Source organism: Parambassis ranga, chromosome 20, assembly GCF_900634625.1.
Source record: "Parambassis ranga chromosome 20, fParRan2.1, whole genome shotgun sequence".
NCBI lineage: Eukaryota > Metazoa > Chordata > Actinopteri > Ambassidae > Parambassis > Parambassis ranga.
The window spans coordinates 5,220,621-5,232,188 of NC_041040.1; the positions used below are offsets into that span (position 1 = coordinate 5,220,621).

Here is an 11,568-nt window from a genome sequence, read left to right on the forward strand (position 1 = left end):
CTGGATCCATCTGTGAGTCTCTGAGGAGGGACCGGTCCAGAAGGTCACAGCAGAGCAGCTCGCTGTCTGTAAACCTTTGTTCATCTTTGGTGGCCTGGATGAAAGCAGACTTTCTCTGGACTTCAGCAGAAGTCATCGGTCCACGTGCTGCTCACAAACCTCATCCAGGGGAACCTGCTTCCCTCGGCATAAGTCCAGGACCTTCTGTGTAATAAAGCTGAATCAGCTGGAGCTGGACTCAGTCTGGACTCAGTGGACAGTGTCAGTGAATCTTTAACAAACTGTTCACATGCTTTTATTTTGAAGGGTTTGTAATAATTCCTTTTAACAGAACAATAAACCACATCAAAGGTAATAAATAATTGTTATTGTGTTTTACTGGAAACAGTAGAGTAAGTTATGATCTTATAAATATCAACAAGACAGCTGAGACATCTGCTCTGCGAAATACAGGTCACTGCCTGCAAACCGGTCCACAAGGTGGCGGTAGTGAGCCAGCCCCCTTAGGAAGATGACGAAGAAGAAGGAGTCGTCACGTCACGTGGTGTTGCTTCCTGTGTTGTTGTGTGTGTGTATGTGTGTCCGCGCTGAGGACACACAGACGGATTCTGAAGACACACATGAACTCACAGCGAGTCCTCGTCCAGAACTCCGCCGCAGATTCTGCCAGTTTAGCCCCAGCGGCTAACGGACCCGCAGCCTGAGGCGTCCGGCCGGCTGCCCCGACTGCCGCTGAGCAAGTAGCTCCGAGCAGATGGACCCGGACTTCGGCTCAGGTGTGTGTCTGTCGTGTCGGAGACTTTATAAAAGCTCTTCGCTCGGGTTGTGGTAGCGGTCAGGTCCGATAACACCACCTCCTACCAATGTAGCAATAAGGCGTAAGCTAGCGAGTTCAATTATCGGACACGTTCATTTAAACCCCAAACACGGATGAGGTTCAGAGCAGATTATTTAATCCTGGTGTTGTTTCACTTGGATTCTAACTGTTGAGTTATGGTGCTGTATGGACATACATCTGTATAAACTGACTTTAACCCTTAGAGTGTGTTCAGCTGTGGCCTTAAAGTGGAGGATTCCTGCGTGGAGCTCTGAACAGCTGCTGTGATCTGATGAATTATTCACAGCGCACCTGACACCTGCCTCAGCACTGAGCCACACCAGCTGCTCAGTTACTGATTGATTAGAGATTGATGAGGAGCATGTGATGTTTCTATAAAACAGCAATAATCCAGCTTATTATTAACCTTCAGGCAGTGACCTCTGACCCTTCAGTCCATCCTCAGTGTTAGCACATCAGTCATTGTCCTGCTGGTCTTCACACCTGAGCTTAGACCTCAAGCAGGAGGGTTCTCCCTGTGAGCCGGCTCCTGTTGGACCTGTCTGCCTGTCTAGGCTCTGGGTTCTCAGAGTTCTCTGAGTCCGGGCTCTGGGTTCTCAGAGTTCTCTGAGTCCGGGCTCTGGGTTCTGAGAGTTCTCTGGATCCAGGCTCTGGGTCTTTGGGTTCAGGCTCTGGGTTTCTGTACCTATAGACAGTGTTGGTTGTGAAGGTGCTGTATGAATAAACCCAGAGCAGCAGGATTGTGATCCTCACAACTCTTTCTCTCTCTCGCTCTCTCTCTCTGCAGTGTAATGTAAGGCGATGCTCGCTCGGCCACCATGGCCAGTGTCACGCTGCGGTACTTCTGCTATGGCTGCCTCGTCACCTCGGCCACCTGGTCCGTCCTCCTCTTCCTCTACTTCTCTCTGGGGGCCGATCCTGGCCGTGGCAGGACCCCCCTGCAGCACCGCGGCCAGTCAATCACCAAAAGCCTGGCCGACCGCAGGGCCGGCCGCCGACTCCTGCCGGCCAATAAGGGAGCAGAGCTGCCACCGGAGATGGGTGAGTGGTCACGGTGTGTTCATGTGCTGCAGGGAGTGTTGGTACACAGGATGCCTGCAGTGCTGTAGTTTGAAGGTGCACAGGTCTGCAGCTGGTCTCAGTCTGAAGGTTTCAACCCACATGTTTCGTGTCCTTCTGCAGGGATGATCTTCAACGAGGCGGATCAGGAGATACGGGACACGGGCTACCACCGACACGCCTTCAATGTCCTCATCTCCACTCGACTGGGCTACCACAGAGATCTGCCCGACACCAGAGACGCCCAGTAAGAGCAGCACAGCTTTCAGCCAGCTGCAGTGTCATGTCCTCCTCACAGCACCGTGCTCTCTTCCAGGTGTCGGGATAGATCCTATCCTTCGACTCTTCCTTCTGCTAGCGTAGTGATCTGTTTTTTCAACGAGGCATTCTCGGCCCTGCTGAGAACTGTGCACAGCGTCCTGGACCGAACACCAGCCTACCTGCTGCACGAGATCATCCTGGTGGATGACCGCAGCGAGCTCGGTAACAGCCGACCACCACCCGGTATCTGAAAGGAACAGAAGTTTGAGTTTGGTGTGATGTGTGTGTGTGTTCTCAGAGGAGCTGAAGGACGACCTGGATCGGTACATCAGGGACGAGCTGCAGGGGAAGGTCCGACTGGTGAGGAACCAGCGGAGGGAGGGACTCATCAGAGGACGAATGATTGGAGCCTCACATGCCACAGGTACATACAGACACACACAGACACAGACACACACACACAGAAACACACAGGCACACACACTCACACACAGACACACACAGACACACCCACACACTCACACACAGACACACACAGACACACACACACTCACACACACACTCACACACACACTCACACACAGACATACACAAACTCACACACACAGACACACACACTCACACTCAACCACACACACTCACACACACACTCACATACACACACACACACTCACACACAGACAAACTCACACACACACACACTCACACTCAACCACACACACACTCAGCCACACACTTCCTCATCCCATCACCTGTGTGGCTCGCGGTGGCACTGTGTCCTGTGTCCAGGGGACGTGCTGGTCTTCCTGGACAGTCACTGTGAGGTGAACCAGGCCTGGCTGCAGCCTCTGCTGGCCCCCATCCACAAGAACCACCACACCGTCGTCTGCCCCGTCATCGACATCATCTCCGCCGACACGCTGGCCTACTCGCCTTCCCCCATTGTGAGGGGCGGCTTCAACTGGGGGCTGCACTTCAAGTGGGACCCCGTCCCCCCCTCCGAGCTCCATGGGCCAGAAGGAGCTGCTGGGCCAATCAGGTAACAGTGGGTCAGTGTGGTCGATGATGTCACCGTAAGGGTTCTCTGAAGTCTCCCCCTTCCTCCCCCTCCTCAGATCACCCACCATGGCAGGCGGGCTGTTCGCCATGGACAGGAAGTATTTTAATGAGCTCGGCCAGTACGACGCTGGCATGGACATCTGGGGTGGAGAGAACCTGGAAATCTCCTTCAGGGTGAGAGGCCTGTTCTCCCAACTGTCAGTGAAGGCACCAGCTTAAAGGAGAAGTGTGTTTTCCTCTAGTAGCAGCAATTGCACAAGCACAAACATTGTATAGAGACATGAAGCAACTGCGACACACTGACACACACACACAGAGACACACACAGGTCTTTAACATACTCGCTGCAGGACGGTGTCTCTGTGACCTGTTTAACTGTTCAAACCTTAACTCCTTCCTTCTTTCCGCCACTGTGTGTGTGTCTGTGTGGTGTGTCTCTGTGTATGTGTATGTGTGTGTGTCTCTGGCTTAGATCTGGATGTGTGGTGGTCAGCTGCTCATCATTCCATGCTCCAGAGTCGGCCATATCTTCAGGAAGCGGAGACCCTACGGCTCGCCAGGAGGGCAGGACACCATGGCTCACAACTCGCTGCGGCTGGCACACGTGTGGATGGATGAGTACAAGGTACACACACACACACACACACACACACACATCTTTGAGCTGCCGTGGCTCTGACCTTACTTGCTGTCTCTCTGTGGTCCAATCAGGAGCAGTATCTGTCTCTGCGTCCAGAGCTGCGTGACCGCAACTATGGTGACATCAGCGAGCGTGTGGCGTTGAGGAAGCGCCTGCAGTGCCACTCGTTTCGCTGGTACTTAGACACGGTCTACCCCGAGATGCAGACTGTTGCCAATGGCAACAAGCCGCAGCAGCCGCTGTTCATCAACAAGGGCCTGAGACGCCCCAAAGTCCTGCAGCGAGGACGGGTACCTGAACGCAGCATCAAGCTTCTGTGTTCATTGTCATCCCATCCAGCTTCCTTCATGCTTCTCTGTCTGCCATCTTACAGCTTCGTAATCTAGCAACCGGCCGCTGCCTGGTGGCCCAGGGGCGAGCCAGTCAGAAGGGTGGAGCTGTTGTCCTGCGACCCTGTGACCCCCGAGACCCCGAACAGGTAAACTGACCACATGATCTGATCTAAAGTGGAGGTCACCATGACCTTTGACCTTTGACCTGCGTTGTGTGTTGTATGACCTGTGTGCAGGACTGGGCCTATGATGAGGAGGGTCAGCTGATCCTGGCAGGTCTGCTGTGTCTGGATGTGTCAGAGGTCAGAACCTTTGATCCCCCGAGACTAATGAAGTGTCACGGCTCAGGGGGGTCCCAGCAGTGGAGCCTGGGGGTAAGACAGACAGACACACACACACACACACACAGAACCGGGCTCCTACAGATGTCTCTGTGGCTTTCTGTCTCCTGTAGAAGTCCAATCGTCTCTACCAGGTCTCCGTTGGTCAGTGTCTTGCCGTGGCACAACCCATCGGGCCTAAAGGTTACGTCTCCGTGGCGATCTGTGATGGCTCCGAGGCGCAGCAGTGGCAGGTGGAGGGCTGAGGAGGGCCGACGTGTTTTAAAGACAATCAAACGCTTTTTAATGTTTCAGGTTGGTTTTATTGTTTGGATGACAAGGTTGGACACTCACTGCCGCTCATCCTGCAACATGAAGGGCATCGAAGGACTGGACCCCAGCCTCCAGCAGGCGGAGCTTTTAATGTGTGGCTCAGTAAGAGAAGGAGAAGCCTGGAAGCACCATCGTGATGTCATCTCATATCTGCTGCCTGCTGACCTTTGACCCTTGTCAGCAGTTTTTAGTCTGTGTGGTGTTTCATTTTCAATAAATGGTCAGCACGTGAATTCCCACGCCGAGGTGTGCACGCCATTCTTTCTACAAACAGAAACTCAGAAAGACCCCCGCAGCCCTGCAGGCCTCAGGGGCGCGCTCAGGCCTCAGTGTACAGAAAGAAGCCACAGCAACAGAATGAACTGATGGTCCATGAAGGCATCATCTTCAGTATTTAATCTCAGTATTTATCCGGTGATTTTTAACTCGTGTGAAATGTGAAATAGAGTAAAACTAACAAGACCAAGACTCAGTAAAAACAAACGTGTCTGACTTCTCCCTGCTTGTAGACACCATTTTGTGTGTGTGTGTGTGTGTGTGTGTGTGTGTGTGTGTGCTCTGTATTGTCTACAGAAGCTTCTGAAGCTGATGTAGTTCCCTCTGGTGACCAGCAAGTGGCAGTGTCGCTGCATGTTTCTGCTCAGTCTGCCCTGGAGCAGCTGCTTACAGTGGTGCCATGCAGTGTTCCGTGAGTGTGGACGTTTCTGGTGGGCTTCCTGTGTGTTTCAGGGCGACTGAGGTTTGGTCTTCTTTATTGGCCCTCCAGGTCTGCGGCTAGCTACACTGGTTCAGATGACCCTCTTCATACAGATGTCTACAGAGTAAATCTTTTCTTAATATCAGTTCTTAATGAAAATGTCTGAAGCTCGTTAGCATATCAAATATGTTTCACATGGGTAACATAAAGCCGCAGTACAGTCCAGGTGTTGAATGTTAAAGGGATCCTGAACGTGTCCTCTGAGGTCTGAACCTCCAGACTGTTTTACAATAGAACTCTAAATACTTTCTGTTTCCAGATAACTGATTAAACGCCGCTGATCACACAAATCAATACTGTGTGTGTGTGTTTGCATGAGAGCAATAAAACTCACATTGATGCTTCCAGCATTTCAGCCCCCAAATAATGAGCTTTCTCTTCTGGTCAATACTCTGCAGGCCGTCTCACACACACAGGCCCGGGGGTTAATGTGTCATCAGGCAGTCTGAGCAGCTGCCGGCTGATTGGACGGTTGGATGGAAGCGCCTCATAAATCCACATTTAGAAATTTAGAAGAACTTTATTGATCTGCAGCTCTTTGAACAGTGTGTGATTGACGGATCACTGCTGTGTGTGTGTGTGTGTTTCATTATAATGAGCTCCAGCTTTACACTGTAACATTCTAAAATGGTTCCTTCTGCATATCAAGCACTCTGATGTATAATCTGATTCTCTTTCTGCTTCATGGAGGTGAAGCAGACACATGGACCTTCTACCTCAATCTGAGCCGAGTCTCAATCCTGGTTATTGGACACTGGAGGAACCTAGGAGGAAGACAGCAAACACAGTTTATGACATCACTAGTATGTACCAGACTAATGAGAGTAGAGGTCAGGGGTCAGAGGGAGATTTGAGGGAAACTGCTCAGTGGATCATGTTTGTGGTCTTAAAGGTGGAGGTGGTGTTTGCCTCAGAAACTGAAGCTGCTTCCACAGCTGAGCTGCCTGACAGCTAAAGGCTCGTCCTCCCATTCTACTGTGATGAATCCTAGGAACTACAAGTAAAGATCTAAGATCTGACTGTTCTGTTAGGAACATACGGTTCTATCAGGTCCTGCAGAGATCATGGAGCTAGTCCATGTAGAGCCTTGTAGGTGAGGAGAAGGATCTTGAAGGTTATTCTTGAGTCCACTGGGAGCCAGTGAAGAGAAGCTAGAACAGCAGAGATATGATCCCTTTGGCTGCTTCCTGTCAGAACTCTAGCTGCTGCTTCTGGATCAGCTGCAGCTGTTCATGGAGTGGTCTGATATCTGCAGCTGCTGTCTCTCAGATCAGAGTAATCTATTACTCTGAGTAATCTATTACTCAGGGCTGAGTCAGCATTAATGCATCCCACTGTTGTTAAAGCTCCTCTTTGTGTGTGTGCGTGTGTGTGTGTAATCAGTGGTAAGTGGAGTGTGTTTTTAGACGGAGACGATCAGCCGCCTGCAGCCAATCAATACAGTGATCAATACAGGGAATGACTGCAGAGATCCAACAGGTCATTATGTGTGTGTGTGTGTGTTCATTATTTAAAGCACTTGTTGAGTTGAATGTGTGTGTGTGTGTGTGTGACTGCCAGGTGAACTCAGTACTTCCTGTCAGATGGTTTCAAAGATGACGAAGTTCTGGGTTCAACATTTGGTCAGAGCACACACAGACACACTTACTCACACACACACACATAGGCTTGTCTCCTTCACAGCTCCACACACACACACACACACTGACCATTAAACTTAATAATGTTCCACATCAGGTTGAGTTTCAGTCTAAGTGTGTCAGTAAATCTGATATCTCAGATTCTGGAACACTTTAACACTACTTCCTGCCTCTCTCTCTCTCTCACACACACACACACACACACACTGATTGAAGTATGTTCAACCACTTCACACCTACACAGTCATCCCCCACCCCACCCTGTCCTTCACAGCAGCCCAGGTGAGAACAGAGCAGCTGGACCAGATGCCATCAGCTCCAGGCTCCTTCAGTCTGTGCAGATGAACTGTGTGGAGTTATGGAGCGTGTCTTCAGTCTGAGCCTCAGGCTGGGGGTGGGACCACAGCTCTGGAAGACCTCCTGTGTGGTACCAGTGCCTAAAACACACCGCAGCCCCAAGACCTCAGCAGCTACAGACCGGTGACATCCCACCAGATGAAGACACTGAAGATACTGGTCCTGAGACAGCTCCGCTCCACAGGGGGCTCCTCCATGGACCTGCTGCAGCTTGCCTACAGGCCTCATGTTTGGATGGAGGATGCTGTCACCTTCCTGCTACACCGAGCTCCTCCTCACCTGGAGAGGCAGCACTGCAGCTGTCACATCACTGAACACAGAAAAACTTAGCTTAGCACAAAAACTGATAGCAGAGGAAGGTTGTGAAAGTTGTGTCACCAGCTGAGACACACGAGCATAAAGTTTTGGCCACGCCCCCATGCTCACTGTGTGTGTGAGGGATCGATGAGGAGGAAGTGTTGCTCATAAGTGCAGATATCAGAGCGAGGCTTCCATCTATTGATCAGCTGCTCTGCAGGAGCCAATCAGCTGCTGGCCCAAGTAAGTGAATTAAACTCTGCTCTGCGTGTGTGTGGCCCCCCAGGGCTTAATGAACGAGGAGGATACAGCTGGGGCTCTGTGGGCGATCAATCAGAAGGTGGGGGCAGGGACTCACTCTGCCTCACATCACGGAGAGATTCAGAGGAAGCATGGAAGAAACAGCCTGAGCAGCAGCAGCCCGAGCAGCAGCAGCCCGAGCAGCAGTCCTAAGGAGCAGCCTGAGCAGCAGTCTGAGCAGCAGCAGTCTGAGCAGCAGCAGCCCGAGCAGGAGTCTGAGCAGCAGCGGGCTGGTATCCTGAATCAAACCTGCACTTTTTGTTTTATTTTTGTTAACTAACACAGCAATGCTGCTGATCCTCGAGGTTGTCATGGCGACGGTGGTTTTCCGGGTGAATGCGGTGCGCGTGGTGAGCGGTGAGTTAATGGTTGTAGTGTGTGTGTGAGGTTTTCATGTTGCAGATGTCAGTCAGTGATGTGAGTGCAGGGCACCTCATGCTGGACACACGGTTTAACTCTTTTATAGTTTGAATTAAATACCATAAACATGTGATATCCTTTTATATTTCATATTTAAACTTACCTTCAGGATGAATTCACTCCCACCTGGAGAACGAGCAGCTCTTGTTGTTACCCAGATTTTAACCCTCGCATTGTCATGTTTATACATAAGAATACTAGTTGTTGCTGTTTGTACATGAAGGTGTGTTTGTGTGGTTGCTGGTTGTGTTGCTGTGGTTGTTTTTCATCACATTTTCTTACTGACAAAAGACTTTCATTCATCAAACCATCAGCTGTTTGCACACACACACACAGACACACACAGAGACACACACACACACACTCTCTCTCACACACACAGAGCTGGGAGCAGGCGGATAAATGGAGCTCTCGCTGCTTTAACAGTAAAGTGATGATGGTGCAGAAGAGAATCCAGCTAATCACTTAAAGTAGTTCTGAGTGTGTTTTAACCAGACTGTGTATTAATCACTGCTGCAGCTGCACACACCCCCGCCTCCACACTGACTACACAGTGATGGTACTAGTACAGTGTCATCAGTATATGCTTGGGTGTCAGCTGTCAGTCACGTGGCTGTGGGCGGGGCTCTGTGTGCAGGTCAGACAGTGTGTTCGGGCGGCCCTGAGCGGCCCTGCTATAAGATTGCGTATTTCCACGACGTGTCGAGCCGCGTCGCCTTCAGGGAGGCGCGCCAGGCCTGTGAGATGGATGAAGGCTCGCTGCTCAGCATCGACAGCGCGGCGGAGCAGAGGGACATTGAAAACCTGCTGCAGGTGAGACGCACACCTGGACCCCCGCCTCCTCCTCTTTGCCGCTCAAACTTCTCCTTCTCTCCACCTGCAGGAACTGCGCTCAGGTGCTGGTGGCATAGCAGATGGTGACTTCTGGATCGGTCTGACCCGGGCGGACAGCGTTGATCAGGTCCATCCTGAACTCAGCAACACCTTCACGTCCTGTCCACAGCTCTACCAGTGGACCGACGGCAGCGTGGCCTCCTTCAGGTGAGCGTGATGACACTTCCAATCAATGTTAGTGTCGCCCGGACGTTTCATACTTCACGAGAAACGCGTGCAGAACTCCTCCCACTGCAGCTCTTCTTGGAGCGCTGAGAGCCAGAAGAAAGTTCTCTGTTCTCCTGCAGTATGGAACAACCTTAGCGAGTTAGCTCACATCCAGGGCTAGTGAACTTGTTACTATGGTAGTAATGTGGCTGATGATGATGATGATGATCCAGGAACTGGTATTTTGATGAGCCATCTTGTGGAGGCGAAGCCTGCGTTGTGATGTACCATCAGCCAACTGCACTTCCTGGACTGGGCGGGGCTTATCTCTATCAATGGAATGATGACCGCTGCAACATGAAGCACAACTTCATCTGCAAGTATGAACCAGGTACAGTCGGCCAACCAGCCTCAGGCACAGGTAACCAATCCAGGTACAGTCGGCCAATTTAGATTCAGGCCAACAAACCCTTTTCTTTCTGCTTGTGTCAGAGAGCCATCTTGTGAAGGAACACGGTGACACACCTGGAGGGCGGGAGACGGGTGAGTGACGGAGACGTCAGACTGTCTGATGGTTCATTAAAACATGGCTGTCAGGTCAAACTGTGTCAATGTGTCCTCAGCGGTGCCAGCAGGTGGAGCTGTGGTCACACAGGCTGCAGGCGGTGAGGAAGTTCCCCCTCAGGTCACCGTGGCAGGAGCTTCAGGTACAACAGTTGACCTTTGACCTGGACTGTCCTCTGCATCAGGGGCTAATTGTGTGTCTTTGCAGGCATGCTGCTGCTCTATGTGGTCATTCCCACCATCCCCCTGCTGCTGCTCATCCTGGTGGCTTCTGGGACATGTTGCTTTCAGATGCTCAGCAGAAGGTAGGCCAGCTCACTTTCTGCCTCTGTCCCACCTCATACCAACCAAGGTGGAGCCTGTGATGTATGCAGATATTTCAGTGGATTATTGATAAAGAAGGTCTCTATCTCCACAGTGAATTTCATCAAAATCTAGTGCAGGATTATGGAGAAATGTGAACTTAAAGTTGCACTAAAATCCAATTGACTGTAATTGAAAATCCCATTGACTCTAATTGAAAACAGTGTTTTTTTTAAAAAACAAACTCGCTATAAATAATCCTCCAAAGGTGTAGCAGAAATTTCACTGGATTATTAATAAAGAAGTTATTCTCAATCTCCACATGAATATCTACTGCAGGATTATGGAGTCATGTGAGGTCAAAGTTGTCCTAAAATCCCATTGACTCATTGAAAACAGTGGTTTTTTTAAATCACTATAACTAATCCTTCAAAGTTGCAGCAGATATTTCACTGGATTATTGATAAAGAAGGTCTGATCTATCTCCACAGTGAGTTTCATGAAAATCTACTGCAGGATTATGGAGAAATGTGAGGTCAAAGTTGACCTAAAATCCCTTTGACTCTCATTGAAAACAGTGTTTTTTTAAAATCACTATAAATAATCCTTGCCGCAGCAGAAATTTCACTGGATTATTGATAAAGAAGGTCTGCTCTATCTCCACAGTGGGTTTCATGAAAACCTACTGCAGGATTATGGAGAAATGTGAAGTTAAATTTGTCCTAAAACCCCATTGACTCTCATTGAAAACTGTTTTTTAAGACTGACTATAAATAATCCTTCAAAGCTGCAGCAGAAATTTCACTGGATTATTGTTAAAGAAGGTCTGCTCTATCTCCACAGTGGGTTTCATGAAAATCTACTGCAGGATTATGGAGAAATGTGAAGTTAAATTTGTACTAAAATCCCATTGACTCTCATTGAAAACAGTACTTTTTTTAAAACCCGCTATAAATAATCCTCCAAAGTTGTAGCAGATATTTCACTGGATTATTGATAAAGAAGGTCTGCTCTATCTCCACAGTGAGTTTCATGAAAATCTACTGC

General features: G+C 49.9%; 2 protein-coding genes across 2 annotated transcripts; both read left to right on the forward strand.

Moving 5' to 3' along the window:
• The first annotated feature begins 531 nt into the window (after positions 1-531).
• Positions 532-5,325, forward strand: galnt11 (UDP-N-acetyl-alpha-D-galactosamine:polypeptide N-acetylgalactosaminyltransferase 11 (GalNAc-T11)). Its single transcript, XM_028433452.1, has 12 exons — positions 532-776; positions 1,626-1,879; positions 2,021-2,144; positions 2,214-2,380; positions 2,457-2,582; positions 2,948-3,197; positions 3,274-3,391; positions 3,690-3,842; positions 3,929-4,147; positions 4,231-4,335; positions 4,426-4,563; positions 4,644-5,325. The coding sequence occupies exons 2-12, from the start codon at positions 1,657-1,659 to the stop codon at positions 4,773-4,775; spliced, it is 1,755 nt and encodes a 584-aa protein (XP_028289253.1). The 5' UTR covers positions 532-776; positions 1,626-1,656; the 3' UTR covers positions 4,776-5,325.
• A 2,990-nt stretch (positions 5,326-8,315) lies between these two features.
• Positions 8,316-10,527, forward strand: chodl (chondrolectin). The gene is made up of 7 exons (XM_028433485.1): positions 8,316-8,550; positions 9,251-9,426; positions 9,497-9,654; positions 9,888-10,045; positions 10,147-10,197; positions 10,278-10,361; positions 10,427-10,527. Exons 1-7 carry the CDS (start codon positions 8,481-8,483, stop codon positions 10,525-10,527), a joined length of 798 nt encoding a protein of 265 aa, XP_028289286.1. The 5' UTR covers positions 8,316-8,480.
• Positions 10,528-11,568: the final 1,041 nt, after the last annotated feature.

Coding starts and splice junctions, on each gene's coding strand:
- chodl (XM_028433485.1), top strand. CDS start 8,481: ATGCTGCTGATCCTCGAGGTTGTCATGGCGACGGTGGTTTTCCGGGTG. Junction 9,655..9,887: donor GGCAGCGTGGCCTCCTTCAG/GTGAGCGTGATG, acceptor ATGATGATCCAG/GAACTGGTATTTTGATGAGC. Junction 10,046..10,146: donor CATCTGCAAGTATGAACCAG/GTACAGTCGGCC, acceptor TGCTTGTGTCAG/AGAGCCATCTTGTGAAGGAA.
- galnt11 (XM_028433452.1), top strand. CDS start 1,657: ATGGCCAGTGTCACGCTGCGGTACTTCTGCTATGGCTGCCTCGTCACC. Junction 1,880..2,020: donor AGAGCTGCCACCGGAGATGG/GTGAGTGGTCAC, acceptor GTCCTTCTGCAG/GGATGATCTTCAACGAGGCG. Junction 2,145..2,213: donor CCCGACACCAGAGACGCCCA/GTAAGAGCAGCA, acceptor GCTCTCTTCCAG/GTGTCGGGATAGATCCTATC.